The sequence below is a fragment of the Hemitrygon akajei genome, chromosome 3, assembly GCF_048418815.1.
Source record: "Hemitrygon akajei chromosome 3, sHemAka1.3, whole genome shotgun sequence".
In the NCBI taxonomy this organism is placed as follows: domain Eukaryota; kingdom Metazoa; phylum Chordata; class Chondrichthyes; order Myliobatiformes; family Dasyatidae; genus Hemitrygon; species Hemitrygon akajei.
Genome location: NC_133126.1, coordinates 30351567 through 30376500, shown reverse-complemented (window position 1 = coordinate 30376500; position 24934 = coordinate 30351567). Strand labels below are relative to the sequence as shown.

The 24934-nt window shown below is 49.7% G+C and overlaps 1 protein-coding gene across 4 annotated transcripts in view; it reads right to left on the bottom strand.

Annotated features, from left to right (window-relative positions):
• Window positions 1-24934, bottom strand: part of LOC140724816 (estrogen receptor beta-like) — a 305615-nt gene that overhangs the window by 60893 nt on the left and 219788 nt on the right. For 3 of the 4 annotated variants that reach the window (XM_073039457.1, XM_073039459.1, XM_073039458.1), the window contains exons 5-6: window positions 3801-4100; window positions 2787-2925 (exon numbers count right to left, since the gene is read on the bottom strand). In XM_073039457.1, the coding sequence (XP_072895558.1) occupies window positions 2787-2925; window positions 3801-4100 (439 nt within the window). The remainder of the gene's footprint in view (window positions 1-2786; window positions 2926-3800; window positions 4101-24934) is intronic. The other variant, XM_073039460.1, reaches the window with a different exon arrangement.

Sequence of the window (24934 nt, the reverse complement as noted above, 5' to 3'; positions counted from 1 at the left end):
GACACAGGCAGAGAGGGAGGGAAGCGAGGGAGAGGAATTCTCCGTCCTACTGGTTACACCAGGGACTGGTTGCCACACGAGGGTTGGAGGGGGGGGGGGGTGAGGATATTTTTATCTGTGTCCATCCATAAGCTGACAACAGTGGGGGTGTGGTGAGTTGGTGCTGGAAATATCCACAGCTCAGGAGATTTTGTTTGATTTGTGATAATGAGGGGTAATCTCCCACATTAATCGAAGCATTTACTCATTCATAACTACAGAGAGACACACCGCACTGCTGAAACACATGGGTTCCAGGCTGGCCTTCGCTAATGAGCTTGTGTAATAAAATAGGTTAGTCTGAACAAACACAGCTTGACTCCTGCACTCCTGCCACAGAGCTGGCATCCAAGTCAAACAGGAATTTTAGGCCCAGGAACAAAGTTGAGGCCTATTCATTTTATTGATTTCAAAAATGAACAAACTGTTCTCTTGAAATCAAAGCAAGAGTCAAATTTTGCTTCAATTCCACACTGTCCCAGGGAGAAAAGTATAATACAGGGGATCTAAACCGATTTGATGACCTCAGGAAACAGAGATGGAGTGGAGTAGGAAGAGGAGTGAATGAGTGAGTGAACAAGAGAGTGAGGGCGACAGAGAGTGAGAGGGAGAGAGAAAGAGAGTGAATGAGAGAGAGCGAGACGAGTGAGTGTAAGACAGGCTAGGCAAAGAGCGAGGGGCAAGGAACGGGGGGGGCGAAGGTCCGGGGAGCGGGGGGGGGGGGGCAAGGGTCCGAGGGAGGGGCGAGGAGGGTCCAGGGAGGAGGGAGCTGAGGATCCGGGGGGGGGGGGGGGGGGAGAGTGCCAAGAGGAAGGGGGTTGGGCAAGGGTCTGATGAGGGGGTGGGCGAGGGTCCAGGGAGGAGATGGGAGGTGGCGAGGGTCCAGAGAGGGGTGGAGAGCGAGGGACTGTATTCAGCCCAGAACAAACCTCTCCCCTCTGTCCAAATGTCTCTGAAAAGTTGCAGTTTTACCTGTCTCGACCACTTCCTCTGGCAACTTGTTCCACGTACTCACTACTCTCTCAGGTGTCTTGTAAATCTCTCCCCTCTTATCCTGTATCTAACATCGACTCTTCATTCCTTTCCATAGATGTTGGCTAATCTGCTGAATTCCTCTAGCATTTTGTTTGTGTTACTTCTTGGAGACAGCAGCAAAAATTGAAGCCAGGTTGCTCATACTGAAAGAGCGTCTTGCTAACCGCGACGCCACTGTGATTTTATAATCTTCTATGAGGTCACCCCTTGTGCTCCTGCACTCCAGGGAATTAACATCCAGCACGGCCAACGCCTCCCTGTAACTCAGACCCTCTGGTCTAAGCAGCATCCTCTCCAGCCTGACAATGTCTCCCCTTTAGCTGAGTGCCCAAAACTCTGCACAGTAAGTAACCTAACCCCCCTCTTGCTCTGCCCACCCAGGCATCGGCCCACTCCCCAGTCATTCCAGAGACATGTTCTCACCTTTAAGAAAGTAGAAACTACAAATGCTGTCAATAATAAACCACTTATCAGTCAGAAGATTGTATTCACCCTCGCCTTGACCAGCATTTTAATTATCATTTATATGGTCCACGTGAGCATGGAATTTCATTGTAGCCTGGTGTGTGTAACAGAAAACTCACCTGAATCTGGATCTAATCACCCCTACAGTCCAATCCAGCTCAGCTCCATTTAATAATTATTTAGGCAAGGGATTGAGTTCAAGGGCCACAAGGTAACGCTGCGGTTCTACAAAACCCTGATTAGACCACACTTGAAATTTTGTGTTCAGTTCTGGTCGCCTCATTACACGAAGGATGTGGAAGCCTTAGAGAGGGTGCAGTGGAGGAGATCTACTAGGATTCTGCCTGGATTAGGAAGCGTGCCTAATGACAATAGGTTGAGTGAGCTGGGGCTTTTCCCTTTGGAGCAAAGGAGGACAAGACCAGAAAATTTGGAGCAAATGAGGACAATTGTTGCTTAGGCACAGCTCAAAAGCCATCTGTAAATTTGCCAACGATACAACTATTGTTGGCAGGATTTCCAGATGGTGATGAGGAGGTGTACAGGAGCGAGGCAGACTGACAGGTTGAGTCGCATCACAGCAACAACCTTGCATACCATGTCAGTAAGACCAAGAAATTGATTGTGGGCTTCAGGAAGGGGAGATCAAGAGAACACACACCAACCCTCATCAAGGGATCAACCGTGGGAAGGGTGAGTAGTTTCAAGCTCCTGGCTGTCAACCTCTGAGGATCTCTCCTGGGCCCAACATATTGATGCAATTACAAAGAAAGCACAACAGCAGCTATATTTTATTAGGAGTTTGACGAGGCTTGTTATGTCACTACAGACTCTCGCAAATTTTTACAGATGTACCATTCTAATTGGCTGCACCACAGTCTGGTCTGGAGGGACCACTGCACAGGATCAGGAAAAAGTGCAGAGGTATGAGGGGTATAGATGGGTAAGTGCAAGGCTTTTTCCACTAAGATTGGGTGGGACTACAACCAGAGGTCATAGATTAAGGGTGAAAGGTGAAACATTTAAGGGAAACAGGCAAGATCACTGTCTTAACTCGACAATAGGGAGAGCCACATACGCCAGTGAACCATCTCTCTGCTTTACATAGACCACAGAACAGTACAGCCAGAGGCGTTAGGTCTCAGAACGTAAGTATGCAGGGAAGACCAGTTGTCCTATCACTGGCCACATCTCAGAATGGGGTAGAGGGCCAGGATTAGGGCTCGGAGCATACTGTACCCCCTCACCTGTCCAGGATGAGATCAGGAGCAAAGAGGAGTTTGCCAGGATAGTCGATGGAACGCCACATAAGCCCCACCATCAGAACCTCCAACCAGCAGCTCTCCAACAGCTGTACCTGGTCATGTAAGTCCAGCTCCACGAAGCCTGCCAAGAGAAACACAATGTCAGGCACCCTGCACTGGCTGCACTGTGCAGGTCCACATCTAGCTGCAATCCAGAAACACATCCCTAACAACTCAACCCCGTGCAGGAACCACTCAGGAATCAGGCAGAAGGCTAGAAGGATTCAGTAGGTTGCGCAGCAACAATACAGGAAGTGTCAGAGATAACACACCCCGTCACATAGTCTGGGATCAAACACAGTCCCTCACACACAGCTGGGGTCAAACACAATCCCATCACACACACCCAGGATCAAACACAGTCTCATTACACACAGCTGGGGTCAAACACAGTCCCCAACACACACCCAGGATCAAACACAGTCCCTCACACACACCCAGGATCAAATACAGTCCCATCACACACACACACCCAGGATCAAACACAGTCTCATTACACACAGCTGGGGTCAAACACAGTCCCCAACACACACCCAGGATCAAACACTGTCCCATCACACACACCCAGGATCAAATACAGTCCCATCACACACACACACCCAGGATCAAACACAGTCTCATTACACACAGCTGGGGTCAAACACAGTCCCCAACACACACCCAGGATCAAACACAGTCTCATTACACACAGCTGGGGTCAAACACAGTCCCCAACACACACCCAGGATCAAACACAGTCTCATTACACACAGCTGGGGTCAAACACAGTCCCCAACACACACCCAGGATCAAACACTGTCCCATCACACACTCCCAGGGTCAGACACAGAGTGAAGCTCTCTCCACACTGTCCCATTACACACCGCTGGGGTCAGACACAGAGCAAAGCCTGACATGCTGATCTCTAACTCTCTGTGGTTCCAGCTGTTGGTGGTGAAGATGGGCTGCCTGGGTTACCTGGGACTTTCTTGGCCCAGGCGATCATGTGCACGAGCTCCCGGTCAGCCAGGTTGGTCAGTGACATCATCATCGAGGCCTCGGTAAAGGGCTTGTTGGGTCGGTTTAGCGAGTAAATATTAGGGGGCTCAGCCTCCAGGAGGGAGTTCAGCAGCTTCTCAGGGGCCAGCTGTCCGAGGCAGCTCTCGCTGAGCTGCACTCTCTCCACCGCCCTGCGAACTTTGCTGCCCCCATCCTGCTGCCCGCTGTCCAGTCGGGGCTGCCGTGACAGGCGGTAACTGCAGCGGTCTCTCCGGGTGTCTGTTGGTGTGGGGGGAGAGGGGGGGAGGGGAGGGGGGAGAGTGGGGGAGAGGAGAGGGGAGAGGGGAGGGGAGGGGGAGAGGAGAGGAGAGGGGAGAGGAGAGGAGAGGGGAGAGGGGAGGGGGAGAGGGGGGAGAGAGGGGGAGGGGGAGAGGGGAGAGGGGGAGAGGGGGAAGGCACACACAGAGTTAACAGCACAGCAGAACCAGCCCACACATCCCATAAGACATAGGAGGAGAAGTAGGCCATTTGGCTCATCATCTCCTCTGGCATGCCATCATCGCTGATTTATTATCCCTCTCAACCCTGTCCTCCTGCCTTCTCCCCATAACCTTTCACACCCTTATAGATCAAAAACCTGTCAACCTCCCTTTTAAATACACCCAATGACTTGGCCTCCGCAGCCATCTGTGGCAACAAATCCCAGAGATTCACCACTTCTGGCTAAAGAAATTCCTCCTCATCCCCACCTAAAGGAACATTCTTCTGTTCTGAGGCTGTGTCCTCTGGTTCTAGACTTCCCCTCGACAGGAAACATCCTCTCCACATCCACTCTCTCCAAACCTTTCTATAGTTTTGGGGTTTCAATGTGGTCTCATTCTTCTAAACACCAGTGAGTACAGGCCCAGAGCCATCAAATGTTCATCATGTGTTAACCCTTTCATCTCCAAGAGCATTCTTGTAAACCTTGTCTGGACCTCTCCAGGGCCAAAATTCACTTTCAGGGACCTTCACATCCTCCGTAAGAGTGTGGGTCTCCACAGGAGAAGTTGTGGACAAAACCCTCAGGGATTCTGGGTAAAGACTGCCATTCTATGTGGTGTCAATTTTTAAGAACAGACTCCCTCTCCGGGTTATGTACACCCATACATACAAAGGAACTTGTATACGTACTGATGCACCATCAATAACTCTCGGAGACGTGAGATGAGATATAGGCTTTAATTGGCTGGAAGAAAGAACAAGCAGCAAATGACCACCACACTGCATCCTGGAGACTGAGACCGGGGCGGTGTCTCCAATCGCCTTTATACCGGGGTCTGTGGGAGGGGCCACAGGAGCAGTCAGCGGGGGGGGAGGGGGGAGCGTGTCCAGACAGGTATATGTAGTTCACCACACATACTGCCTAGAACATTGAACAGTAGAGCACGGTACAGACCCTTCGGCCCACAATGCTATACATGGATGTACTTACATAACGTAATATTCACTGGCACTTGGGGCTTCTAGGTTGGAGTAGCCTGATTCCTTCATTGTGACAGTGTACGAGAACTCAATAACTAAACACAGTGCGGTAGAGCACAGAACAAGCCCTTTAGCCCACTGTGTTGTGCTACGTCTTGTCACTCCATAAACTAGTCGAAAGAAAGACATGGGAGCTCAGAGATAATTCCTGTCTGCTTCATTTTTACTTTAATGAGGCACACATATGACACGGTGGCATAATGACGGATTTTAAATATAACCCGTAATTAATTAGTTAGACAAAGAATGCTTAATAAAACAATACATTTACAATATTACTCAAATATTACTGAAATACTAAAAACACTACTCTCCTCACTGCTTGGCTATAAACTCTAACTCAATATAGAATGCACCTCAGCTTATATACATATATTTTATACAGTATACTATTTAATACAACTGCTATATTGACACCCGCAGCAGAGTAAATTTTTAATTGCCCCATTCAGGCCTAAAGAGTTAATCACTGCTGAGGATTTTACGCTTGTAGGAGGACGATTCCCTCTGCTTTGTAGGTGAAACTTGCGGCTGTGAAACAATCTCAGGTGCTGAAGCCTCCTCTGTGGTGGTGTAGGAATTGATTCTGGGTCTGCAAAGTGGTTCTGACACCTTTCTTCTGGACGTGTTGACATGCCAGCTGCTCGATCTGCTGATCGACTCCAGGCCACCAGACAATGCTTCGAGCCCACACTTTCATTTCCACCACGCATAGATAACCGGCATGGAGCTCCTCCAACACTTCAGCTCTCAGTTTGCATGGTCCAACAACTCTCAAACCCCACATAAGGCAACCTCCATCGGGACAAGTTCATTCTGGCGCTGGTAAAAATGAGGGAACAGGAGTTTCTGCTACACAGTCCAGTCATTTTGGGTGGCCATGTAGACTCGAGACCACGTGGGGTTTCCCTTTAGAAAATCCCTGCTGTAATAGGGGGTCTTTAGAATCTGTGTTAGGGAGAACACGTCAAGAGGAGTGTCCTCTTATATTTTCAGGTATTTCCTTTTCCAAGGGTAAATGGGACATTCCATGATTAGTCATCCTCTTGAATTCAATCTTATAATTGGGTCCTCCAAGGAACAGAGCCCATGTCTGCATTCCTACAGTTAGTGGAACACCCATCTGTGGATTGAAGATGTGGATGATCAGTAATGAGGGTAAACTCTTCCCCCATACAAGTACTGGTTGAAATGTTCTACACTTCAAACCAGACTCAAGGCCTCGCTGTCAATCTGTAAGTAATTTTTCTCTGCAGCGGTAAGGGAACACGACGTAAAGGCTATGGGGCGCTCACTTCCATCACTCATAATATGCGACATGACTACACCCAGACTATAAGGCGAGGCATCACAGACAAGCCTCACTGGATGATGTGCATCATAATGTGTGAGTACAACCTCTGACATCACCATTTCCTTTGCCTTCTGGAAAGCCACCTCACACTGCTTTGTCCATGGCCATTTCTTCCCGATATGTGGTAATGAGTTCTAGAGGCGGGGTATACGGTCGCCAGGTCTGGCAGCAGCAAGTGATACGTCCTAAAAAGGATCGCAACTGTGACAGGTTCTTTGGCGTCACTGCTTGAATTTCCTCAGCACTCTTGTGTAATCCTTGTGCATCAATAGTGTGACCACGGTAAGTGATGCCTGGTTTAAAGAATTCATACTTGCTGCATTGTGCTCTGAACCCATAACAACTTTTTAAACACTGTTTTGAGGTTTTGGAGATGTTCCCTGTCATCCACACCAGCTACAATGAAGTCATCCAGGTTACACTGAGTACCTGGGCAACCTTGTAGCAACTAGTCCTTAGCTTTTTGCCAGAGCGCAGGTGCAGATGCTAATCCAAAAATAAGCCTATCATAGCATTAAAGCACGTTGTGAGAGCTTACAGTGAGAAACACTTTGGACTATTCTTCCTTCTCCATCTGGAGGTTGACCTCAGCTGTCCATTTTTCAGAAGTGTTTCCCTCCAGGAAGGTTTGCAAAGATATCCTCTACCCTGGGCAGAGTCTATTGATCTACTTACAACACTGGGTTGATGGTGACTTTAAAATCACAATAGATCCTGCCGGACCTATTCTTCTTGGCTACTGGAGCACAGGTGTTACCCACGGACTCCGTTCAGCCTTGGAAAGAATTCCTTCGGCCTCCGTGTGATCCAGCTCACTGGCTCCTTTATCACTGATGGCACATCACCAGATGGGCTTTGCAAAAGTTGGATGTGGTATTTTCATTTAACACTATTTTATCCTCGATATGCTTGAGTTTTCTAACGCCATTCTTGAACACGGCTGTGGCATCACCCTGTACCCTGCCCAATCCGCTATTGCAAGGGCGGGGCACGCAAATGATGGATGGATCTCCAGTCAGGATATAGTTTTGTCAGCCACTCATGGCCCCACAATGCTGGTCTTCCTCTTTTTACCACTCACAGGCCCAATAGGGGTTGTTGATTGTTTCACGGTTACGAATGACATTCCCACTGGAGTTATCTTTTCTCCAGTATAAATTCAAGTTTAATTGTCATTCAACTATACATGAATACAGCCAAGTGAAACAGCATTATTCTGGGGCCAAGGCGCAAAACGCAGTACCAACAATCACACACAGCACAAGGCACATATGGCACATACAGTATAACAAGCACATACAAGATATCAATAAAATACAGTCACACAAAAAAATCTAGCCCAAGGCCCTAAGTCTACGAATATTGCAGCAGTCTGCAGTCAACTACAATACAGCTTGTCTTCTGCCGGGCAAACACCGATTCCAGCTTGGAAGCCGCGCTGCCTACAGTGAAGTGCACCGACCCAATGCCTCTTACTTAAGCAGGTGACGTCGCAGCTTGAGACCTGGTCCTCACTACGACTGAGGCCATGCAGCCCCCCTGCTGTCTGCTCCTACCACCCGCCAGTAAATCAGTGAATCGGACTTGCAGCATTCCACATTAACAATGTCCAACAGGTTTCATGTGATCACAAGAAAAGTGACTAAGATAATTACTCACTGTTAGACTGCACACTTCCCTGGCACACCGCCTCCTTCAAAGCCTCTCTGATGCAGGCAGCAGCACGATCTGTACCAAGTTCTCAGGTGGATATCTGCAGGCTTCAGTTCCGTATCCTTAAACTATCATTCAAACTCATTTCAAGGAATGACTGAATCAGCTGAGCCAGTGTCTAATTCCATTTTGATTAATTTGCCACTCACTTCTGGTGTATGTCATAATGCTTCTCTATTGTTAGTTTTCACATTGTAAATCTCAAGGGTAGCCAGTCCTGTGTCACTCGCATCATTATGAGATTTTTCTGTCTTTCTTGTCAAGTCCATTTATTTTTATCCACCCAACATTCTCATTGTATGTATCCTATCTTATTGCATTTTCTGCTATGTTCACCTTTAAACCTGCATTGGTCTTGTGTATGTGAACCCCTTCCATAACCGTAACACAATATACTCAGCCAGGCTGGTTTCTGATTAAATGCTGCAATTTTGTTCACACTCACTCTAATTCCTGACTGCAATTGCATCTCTTCCTGCTGTTTCCATTGATACAGCTGCTTTAACTGCTCCTTTAAATGTGAGGTGTTCTTCAGTTAGGAGTAATTTTTGAATGCTTCCTTGTAATCTTCCACAAACCAAACAATCTCTCTGTGCATCATGAAGCTCATCACTGAACTGACAATGCTCAGACAATCTCTTCAATTTAGCCACGTATGCTGAAATGAACTCCCCTTCCTTTTGATTCCTCTTATGAGGCCTATAGCATTCTGCAATCAACAATAGTTTCAATTCCAAATGTTCTCGCATTACTTTCATGATATTAGCAAAGCTCATTTTGGCTGGTTTGGTTGGAACAGATAAACTTCTAAGCAAACTGTATGCCTTTCAACTTATTACACTCAACAAAACTGGCACTCACTTTGCATTGACTATTTCATTTGCTTTAAAATACTGCCCTATTTGTGCAGCATACATCCCTCGGTTATCTTTTGTGCAATCGAGTGCATCTATCTTTCCAATATAATCAGCCATTTCTGTTTGTTTGTTTGTTTGTTTATTTATTTATTTATATCACCCAGTGCTCACTATTTATGAATCCATGAATTTCATCCATTTTCTGCCTTTTTAAAATGACCATCTCTTGCCTCTTGCAAAGAATATGTACTGTTTCAAAGAAAAAAACTTCCTGTGATTTTTTTAAACTCAATCATCTCACTGAGCTTCCACTGGTAGGTAATCATCTCAGGTTTGCTTTTAAACTTACTCGTTGTTAGTTTTATGTTTTGTAACTCCATAAATTAATTTAAAGAACAACATGGGAGCCCAGAGTAACTCACGTATGCTTTAGGGAGGTGTGCACAAATGACATGGTGGTATAAAGACATACATCATTCACATACTTTTACATACAACCCGTAATGATTTATGTAAATAAGGAATGCTTAAGCCAGCAACATATTTCCAATATTACTCAAGTATTACTGAAATATTAAATACACAACATCCTCCCGCCCACATAGTCCTCCATGTTTGAACAGTACCGTAAACAGCCCGCTGTTCACACTGCTGACTCATGACAGCACTACCAGATGCAGCTCAAACCACGTCATCAAATTCGCTGATGATAGAACAATTGTTGGCCTCATCAACAACAATGAGTCGGTGTACAGAGCGAAAGTAAAAAGGCTTGTCAAATGGTGTGAGAACAACAACATGCATCTCAATGTGGACAAGACAAAAAGAGGTGAGTATGGGCTTCAGGAAGGCACAGTTCGACCACATCGAAGTTCCTTAGTGTGCACAAAAGGGACGATCTAACCTGGACCCACAATGCCTCATTAGTCAAGAAGGCACAGCAGCATCTACACTTTCTGATGACCTTAGGTGTGTAAGGTTCCCATCCCCATTCTGACAACTTTCTACAGGAACACCATGGAGGGTGTTCCGACTGGCTGCATCATCGTGTGGTGTGGAAGCTGAAGGCATTGCACCACAAGACCCCTACAGAGGGCAGTAAGAACTGCTGAGAGGATCACCAGTGTCTCCCCATTTGTAACATTTAATGGACACATTATATATGAAGGGCCCAAAACATTGTTGAGGGTCCCTACCACCCCTCCCATATTCTCTTTAACCCACAACCATCAGGAAGGAGGTACAGGAGCTTCAGGGCTAGGACTGCCAGACTGGGTAACAGCTTCTTCCACTGGCTGTGAGACTAATGAATACCATGTCACCATTGAGGTTTCGTTACTAGGTCAGTAAGATATTTTACTATTTACTGTCCTGTTTACTGTTTCCCTGTGCTGTACACTGCATGCACTTTGAATTATATTTTATTAACTAATTTGCGGTAATATTTTGTTTTATGTACAGGCAGTCCCTGAGTTACGAACGTCCGACTTACAGACAACTCGTACTTACGAACTGAGGAAGGAGAACGCCGTCTGCCATTTTATGTCGGATCGCGACGCCGTCCGCCATCTTAAGTCGTTGCAGTTGTCACTGTGTTGAGTGTTTAACTTTGTATTTGGCTTAAATTTTTCTTAGTAAGATTCACCCTGACCCTGCGCCCCCCCCCCCCCCACCCCCGATTCGGGTCAGCTGGTGGCGCAGTGAGATCAGCACCGGGCTGGAGAATGGAGTTTCCCGAGTTCGATTTAGTGACAGACCGTTCCCGTGCTGGGTTGATGTCGATCCAGTGATTCCCGTACCATCCCTGTTGGGTTGATGTTGAGCTCGCAACTCGACCTCGTAAAAAAAACACTGTCACCTCCAGTTTAAATTCCCATGCAGAATATTGTGGAGGATCAAATACCCAAACCCAGCACAGCCCCCACTTGTCCCATTTAACCTGTCTCAGTGCGCTGGAGTTTAGGACCCGGGGAATTCAGTGCGGTGGTCCTTAGGTCCCCGCAGACCTCGGGAGCCAGCGCAGGTTGGGACCCGCCGACCACAGTGTTTCTGTTCCACTGACGGGAAGTGATTGCGATTGAAAATAAAGTGGAAATAATAAAGCGTTTGGAAAGAGGTGAAACGTCATCGGTCATTGGAAAAGCATTAGGCTACAGTCAGTCAACAATCAGAACAATTTTAAAGGATAACGGATAAAGTGAGAATACTGGAGCATGTGAAAGGACCTGCCCCGAAGAAAGCTACAATTATTACTAAGCAACGCAGTGGTTTAATTATTGGAATACATATGTTTCTTAAGTGTTTTATATGCATAGAAAGGTAAAATATATACTATATACTAAGACAAACGTTTGGCTAACTGATGCTAAATAATACCGGATGTAATTGTTCCAATTTACATACAAATCCGACTTAAAGACAGTCTCAGGAACGGAACTCGTACGTAACCCGGGGACTGCCTGTACTGTGCGTGATACTTGTTTTGTGGGTGCACTGGAGGAACATTGTTTTGTTTGGTTGTACATACGTACAGTCAGATGGCAATAAACAGGAACTTTCATTATCCGTGCACCGATCTAAGAGTCTCTTAAATGTCACTAATGAATCTGCCTCCACCACTCTAGTGCTTTCCATGCAACAACTACTCTCTGTGTAAAAAATCCTTCTTTTGACATCCACCCCCGCCCACCCCCAGACTTCCACCTTAAAATTATGGTACTCAGCAGCAATTTTAATTTGAGGACTGATTTCCTGAACCACCATACTGGGTTCTCTGCATTTCTCTATCAACACCATAACCACAACATTGTCATTGACCCAGCTACAAGGTAGACAGGACACAGAACGGCATAGGAATAGGCCCATTCGTCCTCCATATTGGAACAGAGAATTATTCCAATTTTACCTGTCCATCTGCTTGCACACGGTCCACAACCTGCTTTCCTTGCCTGTGCACATGTCTACTGGCAAAGAGTACAGTGCAACACAGATCAATTGCAGATATGGGCTGAGAAATGGCGGATGGAGTTTAACCCGGATAAATGTGAGGATTTGCACCTCAAATGCAAGGAGACAGTACACTGTTTAGGGCAAGATCCTTAACAGTGTTGCTGAGCAGAGAGAATTTGGGATCTAAGTTCATAGCTCCTTGAAAGTGGCTACGCAGGTCGATAAAGCGGTTAAGAAGGGTTATGGAACGCTTGCTTTTATTGGTCAAGGCAATTAGTTCAAAAGTCAGGAGGTGTTACAATTATACAAAACTTGATTTAGGCCAGATTCTGGTCATCCCACTACAGGAAGGATATTGGGGATTTGTAGAGGGTGCAGAAGAGGTTTACCAGGTTGCTTCCTGGCTTAGAGGGGAAGTGCTTTCACCAGGGGCTGGATAAACTCGGGTTCTTTTCTCCAGAACACTGGAGGCTGAGGGGAGATCTGACAGAGGTTACAAGATTATGAGAGGCAGAGACAGAGTGAACAGAGAGTATTCTGTTTCTCAGGGTTGAAATATCTAATACCAGAGGAGGTAAGTTCAAGGGGTATGTGAGAAGTTAAATTTTTCACTCAGAGTTGTGGATGCCTAGAATGCGCTGGTAGTAGAGGCAAATAGATTAGAGTCTTTTAATAGACATTTGGATAGGCACATGGATGTAAGTAAGATGGAGGGATATGGACGATTATAGGTAATAGGGATTAGTGTTTGGGTGCTTTTTAGCTGGTTTGGCACAACGTCGTGGGCCAATGCCTGTTCCTGAGCTGTACTGTTCTTTGCCATAAGTTCTATGTCTGTCTAAATGCCTCTTAGATGCTCTTCTTCTACCTGCTTCCTCCATCTCCCCGGCAGTCTGTTTCAAACACCTATAAAAGGATTTGGTTCATAAATCTTAGAGTCATAGAGCACTACATCACAGAAACAGGCCCTTTAGCCCATCTAGTCCGGGCTGACCTGATCATCTGTCTAGTCCTAATGACTATGGCCCTCCACACCCCTCCCATCTACATTCCTATCCAAACTTCTCTTAACTTTGGTGGAATACTTCATTAACAACACTTGCTGTGGAAAATAATCACTGCAAACAATGAAGAGGCAAGCAGAGTCAAGGCTGACTCAAGGGTGGAGACGTGCAAGTGCGATGCAAATTCGCAGTCAGGTCGAGGCATGTTTGAGGAGGAGTGGTTGGAAGGAGGTCGAGAGATGGTCAAGATGACATCGGAACTTGAAAGCAAAAGAGTTTTGGAGCCAATCCACCTATCTGAGAGTGAAGTCTGATTGATCAAAGTGCTGGGCTGATTTGGGAAGGTCGGGTACGGGCCAGAACATGGCGGTGGGGTCCAAGTCCAGGCCCAAAGCATAATGATGCAACAGGACCTGGGTTCTAGTGTGAGGCACGACCCAGGGTTTGTATGATTTAAGTGCTGGGCTGTATAGATTGAAAAGTTGTGTGTGTCGGGACCAGAGGCAAGGGTCAAACCGGTTCTGCTTGCTATTCCACAATGTTTCCTCTGCTCTCCATGGCACTGTGGCTGAGGCTGTGAGGCTGCTCTGGACTTTGTGTCTGTGAGCATTGTGGTGACTTGCCCTGCTGTGTAAGGAACTGAGGCAGAGGCTGTGGGCCTGCTCCAGGCTTCATGTCTATGGACACACTTTCATTCTGAATGCTGCTGCTTGCTTTTATTGTTGGCGCGATTTTTGTTTTTTCTCTCTGCGCATTGGGTCTTTTTTTAAAATGGGTTCTTTTGGGTTTCTTGTTTTGTAGCTGCCCGTAAGGAGACAAGTCTCAAGGTTGTACAATTTACACATATTCTGATAATAAATGTACTTTGACCTTTAAATGTTACAATTGAGCTGGCAGCTTGTTCCACACTCATCTCATTCAGAGGGTAGCGCAAGAGATTCAAAGATTATCTTTATTTATCACATGAACATTGAAACATACAGTGAAACGCATCATCTGCGTCCAGTTTCTTGACGGCGTGTTTTCGGGGCGATTCAGCAACCTGGTGCTTTGTTGTCTCTGAGGGAGTTTGGTGAGGTTTCGAGCGAAGTGCGTGGCCACGAGCCCATCAGCGACTCCATTTCTTGCTGATCCCACCGATGAAAGCGTGAGGAAGATTGAAATGAGGAAGAGAGCGGAAGGCGAGCGGGTGTTCAGCGCCGTCTGCCTGAGGGTAACCGGTCTCTCTTTTGCTCGCTGCTCCCGGAGGGAAGTGCCTACTCTCAATGCTGCCGGAGGATGATTCTGGAGTATTGGGTCTTGGGCAAGGTTTAATCAGCGTGGTTTGTGGATTGGACTCTATGGTTCATGTTGATTGCTCCTTATCCGTTGCTATTTTAATCAGGGTGGCCTGCAATCAACAAACGACCTGGCTCTGGATTGAACTGAACTGAATATTCCTGGACTGTTTCGATGACTCATGGTCTGATGTTTTATACTCTGTGCATACTGCTCGTTTTTTGTGCCATTTGCGCGGTTTGTTCTTTGCGCGTTGGGGGTTTGATGTTTTCCCTTGCACGGGTTCCACGGTTTTCTTGTTTCCTGGCTATCTGTGGGAAGATGAATCTCAGGGTGGTATACTGCATACATACTTTGATAACAAGTTTACTTTGAATCTTTGAGGATGTGCTGGGGCAGCCTGCAAGCCTCACCACAGTTCCAGCACCAAAACAGCATGCCCACAACTCACCAACCCTAACCCTTACATCTTTGCAATGTGGGAGGAAACCAGAGCATTTGGAGGAAAGCTACACAGCAAAAGGCAGAGTGTACAAACTCCTTACAGACAGCAGCTGAATTGAAACCTAATCTTACAGCCAGCGCTGCAATATGTTATGCTAACCACTACACTACAATGCAGCCTGTAAAGAAGGCCCCTCCGGTTCCCATTGACTACTTCACCTTTCACCCTAAACCTATGACCTCTAGTTCTAGTCTTACCCAATCTGAGGGGGAAAAGCCTGCGGGTATTCACTTTTACGCTCTCACCTTAAGCTATGCCCTGTGACATTTGATATTTCTACTCTGGGTAAAGAACTCTCTATCCTATCTATGCCTCTCATAATGCCATCCATTTTTATGAGGTCATCCCTCAGCCTTATATGAGACTAACAGGGGAGTTGCTTCCTTGAGCGACTAACAAACTGTTGGAGGAGCTCAGCAGGTCAGGCAGCCTCTGTGAACAGTCAACGTTTCCGATCGAGACCCTTCACCTGGACTGCAAGTCAGAGGGATGATAGCCAGTATGAAGACAGGGGAAGAAGAAGTAAGGTGAGAGGTGGCAGGTGATAGGGGGGAGGATCCAATTGTGGAGGGGTGATAGGCAGAGGGAGGAGGAAAGGAAGGAAGGGGGGGAAATAGTGGTGGAGTCCTGGATATGCTGGGTGGAGGTGACAGAGGCCTGCAGATGATGGGATCTGATAGAAAAGGTGGAGCATGGAACCAAAGGAGAGAGATGGGAGCAGGTGGACAGAGGACCCAGATGGAAGAGTGTATGGGTCTTAGGCAGCATGGTTGTATAACGGCTAGCGTAACGCTTTACAGCGCCAGTGATAAGGACTCAATTCCCGCCGCTCTCACCGTAATATGTAGGTTTCTCCGGGTGCTCTGGGTTCCTCCCACACTCCAAAGTCGTGCCGATTCAGGTTAGCGAGCTGTGGGCTTGCTACGTTGGTGCCTGAACGTGGGCTGCTCCCGGCACATCTTCCGGCTGTGGTGGTCACTGACTCAAATGGAACATTTCACTGTACGTTCCCATGTTTCGATGTACATGTGGCAAATAAAGATAATCTTTTTATCTTTAATCTTTAAGATAGAGTGGGTGGGGATGGGGAAAGAAACAGGGGGAGAGAGCAAACGTAAGGAGGCGAGGGAAAGGGGTGGAGCCTGAGCTGGAGGTGATGGGTGGATCCAGGTGAGGGAGGTGATAGGAGATGGAGGAGGTGATGGTAGTGATAGAGGCTGTGAGGTGAGGGTAGTGACAGAGGCTGGGAGGTGAGGGGGGTAGTGATAGAGGCTGGGAAATGAGGGTAGTAACAGAGGCTGTGAGGTGAGGGGGGTAGTGATAGAGGCTGGGAGATGAGGGTAGTAACAGAGGCTGGGAGGTGAGGGGGTAGTGATAGAGGCTGGGAGGTGAGGGGGTAGTGATAGAGGCTGGGAAGTGAGGGGGTAGTGACAGAGGCTGGGAGGTGAGGGGGTAGTGATAGAGGCTGGGAAATGAGGGTAGTAACAGAGGCTGTGAGGTGAGGGGGGTAGTGACAGAGGCTGGGAGGTGAGGGTAGTGACAGAGGCTGGGAGGTGAGGGGGTAGTGATAGAGGCTGTGAGGTGAGGGGGGTAGTGATAGAGGCTGGGAGGTGAGGGGGTGTAGTGAGAGAGGCTGGGAGGTGAGGGGGTAGTGACAGAGGCTGGGAGGTGGGGGGGTAGTGATAGAGGCTGGGAGGTGGGGGGGTAGTGACAGAGGCTGGGAGGTGGTGGGGTAGTGACAGAGGCTGGGAGGTGGGGGGGTGTAGTGAGAGAGGCTGGGAGGTGGGGGGGTAGTGATAGAGGCTGGGAGGTGGGGGGGTGTAGTGAGAGAGGCTGGGAGGTGAGGGGGTAGTGACAGAGGCTGGGAGGTGGGGGGGTAGTGATAGAGGCTGGGAGGTGGGGGGGGTGTAGTGAGAGAGGCTGGGAGGTGAGGGGGTAGTGACAGAGGCTGGGAGGTGGGGGGGTAGTGATAGAGGCTGGGAGGTGGGGGGGTGTAGTGATAGAGGCTGGGAGATGAGGGTAGTAACAGAGGCTGGGAGGTGAGGGGGTAGTGATAGAGGCTGGGAGGTGAGGGGGTAGTGATAGAGGCTGGGAGGTGGGGGGGTAGTGATAGAGGCTGGGAGGTGAGGGGGTAGTGACAGAGGCTGGGAGGTGGGGGGGTAGTGATAGAGGCTGGGAGGAGGTGGGGTTAGTGATAAGCTGGGAGGAGGTGAGGGGGTAGTGACAGAGGCTGTGAGGTGAGGGGGGTAGTGATAGAGGCTGGGAGATGAGGGTAGTAACAGAGGCTGTGAGGTGAGGTGGGTAGTGACAGAGGCTGGGAGTTGAGGGGGGTAGTGATAGAGGCTGGGAGGTGGGAGGGTAGTGATAGAGGCTGGGAGGAGGTGGGGTAGTGATAGAGGCTGTGAGGTGAGGGTAGTGACAGAGGCTGGGAGGTGAGGGGGTAGTGATAGAGGCTGGGAGGTGAGGGGGTAGTGATAGAGGCTGGGAGATGAGGGTAGTAACAGAGGCTGGGAGGTGAGGGGGTAGTGATAGAGGCTGGGAGGTGAGGGGGTAGTGACAGAGGCTGGGAGGTGAGGGTAGTGACAGAGGCTGGGAGGAGGTGGGGTTAGTGATAAGCTGGGAGGAGGTGAGGGGGTAGTGATAGAGGCTGGGAGGTGGGGGTGTAGTGACAGAGCCTGGGAGGTGAGGGGGTAGTGACAGAGGCTGGGAGGTGAGGGGGTAGTGACAGAGGCTGGGAGGTGAGGGGGGTAGTGATAGAGGCTGGGAGATGAGGGTAGTGACAGAGGCTGTGAGGTGAGGTGGGTAGTGACAGAGGTTGGGAGGTGAGGGGGTAGTGATAGAGGCTGGGAGGTGAGGGGGTAGTGACAGAGGCTGGGAGGTGAGGGTAGTGACAGAGGCTGGGAGGAGGTGGGGTTAGTGATAAGCTGGGAGGAGGTGAGGGGGTAGTGATAGAGGCTGGGAGGTGGGGGTGTAGTGACAGAGCCTGGGAGGTGAGGGGGTAGTGACAGAGGCTGGGAGGTGAGGGGGTAGTGACAGAGGCTGGGAGGTGAGGGGGGTAGTGATAGAGGCTGGGAGATGAGGGTAGTGACAGAGGCTGTGAGGTGAGGTGGGTAGTGACAGAGGTTGGGAGGTGAGGGGGTAGTGATAGAGGCTGTGAGGTGAGGGGGTAGTGATAGAGGCTGGGAAGTGAGGGGGTAGTGACAGAGGCTGGGAGGTGAGGGGGGTAGTGATAGAGGCTGGGAGGTGAGGGGGTAGTGACAGAGGCTGGGAGGTGGGGGGGTAGTGATAGAGGCTGGGAGGTGGGGGGGGTGTAGTGAGAGAGGCTGGGAGGTGAGGGGGTAGTGACAGAGGCTGGGAGGTGGGGGGGTAGTGATAGAGGCTGGGAGGTGGGGGGGTGTAGTGATAGAGGCTGGGAGATGAGGGTAGTAACAGAGGCTGGGAGGTGAGGGGGTAGTGATAGAGGCTGGGAGGTGGGGGGGTAGTGATAGAGGCTGGGAGATGAGGGGGTAGTGATAGAGGCTGGGAGGTGAGGGGGTAGTGACAGAGGCTGGGAGGTGAGGGGGTAGTGACAGAGGCTGGGAGGTGGGGGGGTAGTGATAGAGGCTGGGAGGAGGTGGGGTTAGTGATAAGCTGGGAGGAGGTGAGGGGGTAGTGACAGAGGCTGTGAGGTGAGGGGGGTAGTGATAGAGGCTGGGAGATGAGGGTAGTAACAGAGGCTGTGAGGTGAGGTGGGTAGTGACAGAGGCTGGGAGTTGAGGGGGGTAGTGATAGAGGCTGGGAGGTGGGAGGGTAGTGATAGAGGCTGGGAGGAGGTGGGGTTAGTGATAAGCTGGGAGGAGGTGAGGGGGTAGTGATAGAGGCTGGGAGGAGGTGGGGTAGTGATAGAGGCTGTGAGGTGAGGGTAGTGACAGAGGCTGGGAGGTGAGGGGGTAGTGATAGAGGCTGGGAGGTGAGGGGGTAGTGATAGAGGCTGGGAGATGAGGGTAGTAACAGAGGCTGGGAGGTGAGGGGGTAGTGATAGAGGCTGGGAGGTGAGGGGGTAGTGATAGAGGCTGGGAGATGAGGGTAGTAACAGAGGCTGGGAGGTGAGGGGGTAGTGATAGAGGCTGGGAGGTGAGGGGGTAGTGATAGAGGCTGGGAGATGAGGGTAGTAACAGAGGCTGGGAGGTGAGGGGGTAGTGATAGAGGCTGGGAGGTGAGGGGGTAGTGACAGAGGCTGGGAGGTGAGGGTAGTGATAGAGGCTGGGAGGAGGTGGGGTTAGTGATAAGCTGGGAGGAGGTGAGGGGGTAGTGATAGAGGCTGGGAGGTGGGGGTGTAGTGACAGAGCCTGGGAGGTGAGGGGGTAGTGACAGAGGCTGGGAGGTGAGGGGGTAGTGACAGAGGCTGGGAGGTGAGGGGGGTAGTGATAGAGGCTGGGAGATGAGGGTAGTGACAGAGGCTGTGAGGTGAGGTGGGTAGTGACAGAGGTTGGGAGGTGAGGGGGTAGTGATAGAGGCTGTGAGGTGAGGGGGTAGTGATAGAGGCTGGGAAGTGAGGGGGTAGTGACAGAGGCTGGGAGGTGAGGGGGGTAGTGATAGAGGCTGGGAGATGAGGGTAGTGACAGAGGCTGTGAGGTGAGGTGGGTAGTGACAGAGGTTGGGAGGTGAGGGGGTAGTGATAGAGGCTGGGAGGTGAGGGGGTAGTGATAGAGGCTGGGAGGTGGGGGGGTAGTGAGAGAGGCTGGGAGGTGAGGGTAGTGACAGAGGCTGGGAGGTGGGGGGGTAGTGATAGAGGCTGGGAGGTGAGGGGGGTAGTGATAGAGGCTGGGAGGTGAGGGGGTAGTGATAGAGGCTGGGAGGTGAGGGGTGTAGTGATAGAGGCTGGGAGGTGAGGGGGTAGTGACAGAGGCTGGGAGGTGAGGGGGTAGTGATAGAGGCTGGGAGGTGAGGGTAGTGACAGAGGCTGGGAGGTGAGGGGGGTAGTGATAGAGGCTGGGAGGTGAGGGTAGTGACAGAGGCTGGGAGGTGGGGGTGTAGTGATAGAGGCTGGGAGGTGAGGGGGTAGTGACAGAGGCTGGGAGGTGAGGGGGTAGTGATAGAGGCTGGGAGGTGAGGGGGTAGTGACAGAGGCTGGGAGGTGAGGGGGTAGTGATAGAGGCTGGGAGATGAGGGTAGTAACAGAGGCTGTGAGGTGAGGTGGGTAGTGACAGAGGCTGGGAGGAGGTGGGGTAGTGATAGAGGCTGTGAGGTGAGGGTAGTGACAGAGGCTGGGAGGTGAGGGGGTAGTGATAGAGGCTGGGAGGTGGGAGGGTGTAGTGAGAGAGGCTGGGAGGTGGGAGGGTAGTGATAGAGGCTGGGAGATGAGGGGGTATTGATAGAGGCTGGGAGGTGAGGGGGTAGTGATAGGCTGGGAGGTGGGGGTAGTGATAGGCTGGGAGGTGAGGGGGTAGTGATAGGCTGGGAGGTGAGGGGGTAGTGATAGGCTGGGAGGTGAGGGGGTAGTGATAGAGGCTGGGAGGTGGGAGGGTAGTGATAGAGGCTGGGAGATGAGGGGGTATTGATAGAGGCTGGGAGGTGAGGGGGTAGTGATAGGCTGGGAGGTGGGGGTAGTGATAGGCTGGGAGGTGAGGGGGTAGTGATAGAGGCTGGGAGGTGAGGGGGTAGTGATAGAGGCTGGGAGGTGAGAGGGTGTAGTGAGAGAGGCTGGGAGGTGGGAGGGTAGTGATAGAGGCTGGGAGATGAGGGGGTATTGATAGAGGCTGGGAGGTGAGGGGGTAGTGATAGGCTGGGAGGTGGGGGTAGTGATAGGCTGGGAGGAGGTGAGGGGGTAGTGACAGAGCCTGGGAGGAGGTGGGGGTAGTGATAGAGGCTGGGAGGTGAGAGGTGGAGGTGACAGAGGGCTACTGATGTTGGTATCGGATAGGAGGAAGGTGGAGGATGGAGCCACATAGGAAAGGTGGGAGGGCAGATAGGAACAGTGGTGAGGGGAAGGGAAGGGACACAGTAGGTGTGTGTGGGTGATGAGGTGGGAGGAGAAGGGGTTGTTGGAAGAACTGGATGGCCAGCAGGAGAGAGAGAAGGATGAGATACCTGCTCAGTTAGGAGATGCTGGAAACTGGGGGGTGGAGAGCAGAGACTTGGGTGAGGGGTCAGTCCTCTGGGGCTGAGAGGGTGGAACATTTGGATACCCCCACCAAGCCACTGAGCTTATCCGGGGCTGTGATGGACTCATCTGCGAACATTAATTGAAAGCACAAACAGAAGAAAGGGAGGCCATTCGGTCCAAAGACCCTGTTCCAGCATTTGGTGAAACTGCGGCTAAATTTTCACATCACGACCATTAAGAAAAATTTGTTAGGTACATGAATAGAAATAGTGAGTCAAACCAGGGAAAAATGCACTTAAAATGGGGGGGTTAAGTTCAAGGGAGATGTGCGAGATAATGTTGCAGCTCCGTAAAACCCTGGTTAGACCACACTTGGAATATGGTGTTCAGTTCTGGTCACTTCATTATAGGGAGGATATAGAAATGTTAGAGAGAGTGCAGAGGAGCTTTATCAGGATGCAGTCTAGAATAGAGAGCATGTCTCACGAGGATAGGGATTTTCTCTTTGGAGTGAAGGAGGATTAGAGGTGACTTGATAGGAGTGTACAAGATGATCAGAGGCACAGACAGCCAAAGACTTTCTGCCTAGAGCGGAAGAGGCTAATAAGAGAGGGCATAATCATAAGATGATTGGGGGAAAGTATGGGTGGGGATGCCAGAGGTAGGTTTTTTTAAACAAAGAGGGTGGTGGGTGTATGCAACGTGCTGCCAGGCATGGTGGTAGGGGCAGGTACATTAGGGACATTTAAGTCAAAGTCAAAATCAACGTAAAATTTATTATCAAAGAACGTATATGCCAGCATATACTACTTTGAGATTCATTTTCTTGCAGGTATTTACAGGAAAATAAGAAATGCAATAGAATCAATGAAAATCTGCACACAAAGACAGACAAACACGTTTAAGAACCTTAGATACGCAGATGGATGATAGAAAAGTGGAGGCCATGTGGAAAGGTTAGATTAACCTTGGAGCAGATTAGGTTGATCTAGGAGCGGGCTTTCACACAGAGAGTGGTGGATGCCTGGAATATGCCTCCAGTGGTGATGTGGAGGCAGAGACGGAGAGGGATTTAAAAAGTTCTTAGGCACAAAGATGTGCAGAGAATAGAGGGATTTGCAGAGAGTTTAATTGGAACCAGTAAACGCTGTAATGAGGTTGGCACAACATTGTGGGCCACAGGATCTGTTCCTGTGTTGTACTGTTCTCTGTAATAAATGATACTAGCCCAGATGGACGCCTTGGGCTGAAAGGCCTGCTCCTGCGTTGTGAGACTCTAGCACTGTATTATCCTCCCCCATATCAATCCCAGAGACAGGATTTTCTGCATCATTCCTGGGGGAAAAGATCCAAAGATTCACACACCATGTGGGAGAAGATATTTCTTCCTGTCTCCACCGGTTACTCAGAGATGGAGACCCGTGTTCCAGCCTCGCCAGCCAGAGGAAACATTAGCTTAGAACTGACTGGGTGAGACAGTACTGACAACATGAAGGATTACTGTCTTCTTGGAAAAGGCCGGTTAACATGCATCTCAGACTGTGAGCAAAAGCTCTGCTCTTGTCTGACCGTCCCTGGCCACCAACTGGGACAGAATCCATCTTCTTCTTTCCGCCTGCCTCGAGCGGCCCACCAGATGTTTGCAAATAGAGTGAAACATCTGTTAAAGCAACTCACCCCAGTGCAGACACAGAGAGCTCTGACTGCAGGAGAAGGGGCTCCTGGAGTCAGCCAGAGATATGGGTGTGGGGAGAGGGGAGATTGGGCACAGCCCGCAAGGTGCGGGGAGGGGGTTAGCGGACGACAACAACAACATTGTGGTACCGCTGTTGACTCAGTAAGCCAGCTCGAGCTGCCTGTGGGAGTGGCTCCAGGGAATGTACAGCTGGTCTGGAGGAAGAGTGATGGTTTTCATGAGGGACGAATGGAGAGGGATACGTAAAGTGGAATGGATCTGGGGAGGAATGAACGGACAGGCAGATGGACAGTCGGGTAGCAAAAGTGTGAGGTAGAGATGGAGAGATAGAGAGAGGCACATTCAAACGGGGAGAGGGAGCGAGGGAGGAGGGGGGGAGATCACACAGTCATCTCATCCACTCTGGTAAATGCTGAACCCCAGGTGAGTGATCCTTAACCTAAGTACAGAATGACCCTCTATAGTGTACACGGAGTGACCCTCACCCAGAATAAACAGTGACCCTCTATAGTGTACAGTGAGTGACCCTCACCCAGAATAAACAGTGACCCTCTATAGTGTACACGGAGTGACCCTCACCCAGAATAAACAGTGACCCTCTATAGTGTACACAGAGTGACCCTCTATAGTGTACATGGAGTGACCCTCACCCAGAATAAACAGTGACCCTATATAGTGTACACGGAGTGACTCACTATAGTGTACACGGAGTGACCCTCTATAGTGTACACGGAGTGACACTCACCCAGAATAAACAGTGACCCTCTATAGTGTACACGGAGTGACCCTCACCCAGAGTAAACAGTGACCCTCTATAGTGTACACGGAGTGACACTCACACAGAATAAACAGTGACGCTCTATAGTGTACATGGAGTGACCCTCTATAGTGTACACGGAGTGACCCTCATACTGAATGAACAGTGACCCTCTACAGTGTACACGGAGTGACCCTCTATAGTGTACACAGAGTGACCCACAATAGTGTACATGGAATAAACAGAAAAACAGTGACCCTCTATAGTGTACACGGAGTGACCATCTATAGTGTACATGGAGTGACCCTCACCCAGAATGAACAGTGAGCCTCTATAGTGTACACGGAGTGACCCTCTATAGTGTACACAGAGTGACCCTCTATAGCGTACACGGAGTGACCCTCACCCAGAATAAACAGTGACGCTCTATAGTGTACACGGAGTGACCCTCTATAGTGTACACGAAGTGACCCTCACCCAGAATAAACAGTGACCCTCTATAGTGTACACGGAGTGACCCTCACACAGAATAAACAGTGACCCTCTATAGTGTACACGGAGTGACCCTCTATAGTCTACATGGAGTGACCCTCACCCAGAATAAACAGTGACCCTCTATAGTGTACATGGAGTGACCCTCTATAGTGTACACGGAGTGACCCTCACCCAGAATAAACAGTGACTCTCTATAGTGTACAGTGAGTGACCCTCACTCAGAATAAACAGTGACCCTCAATAGTGTACATGGAGTGACCCTCACCCAGAATAAACAGTGACCCTCTATAGTGTACACGGAGAGACCCTCACCCAGAATAAACAGTGACCCTCTATAGTGTACACGGAGTGACCCTCTATAGTGTACACAGAGTGACCCTCTATAGTGTACACGGAGTGACACTCACCCAGAATAAACAGTGACCCTCTATAGTGTACACGGAGTGACACTCACCCAGAATAAACAGTGACGCTCTATAGTGTACATGGAGTGACCCTCTATAGTGTACACGAAGTGACCCTCACCCAGAATAAACAGTGACCCTCTATAGTGTACACAGAGTGACCCTCTATAGCGTACACGGAGTGACCCTCACCCAGAATAAACAGTGACGCTCTATAGTGTACACGGAGTGACCCTCTATAGTGTACACGAAGTGACCCTCACCCAGAATAAACAGTGACCCTCTATAGTGTACACGGAGTGACCCTCACACAGAATAAACAGTGACCCTCTATAGTGTACACGGAGTGACCCTCTATAGTCTACATGGAGTGACCCTCACCCAGAATAAACAGTGACCCTCTATAGTGTACATGGAGTGACCCTCTATAGTGTACACGGAGTGACCCTCACCCAGAATAAACAGTGACTCTCTATAGTGTACAGTGAGTGA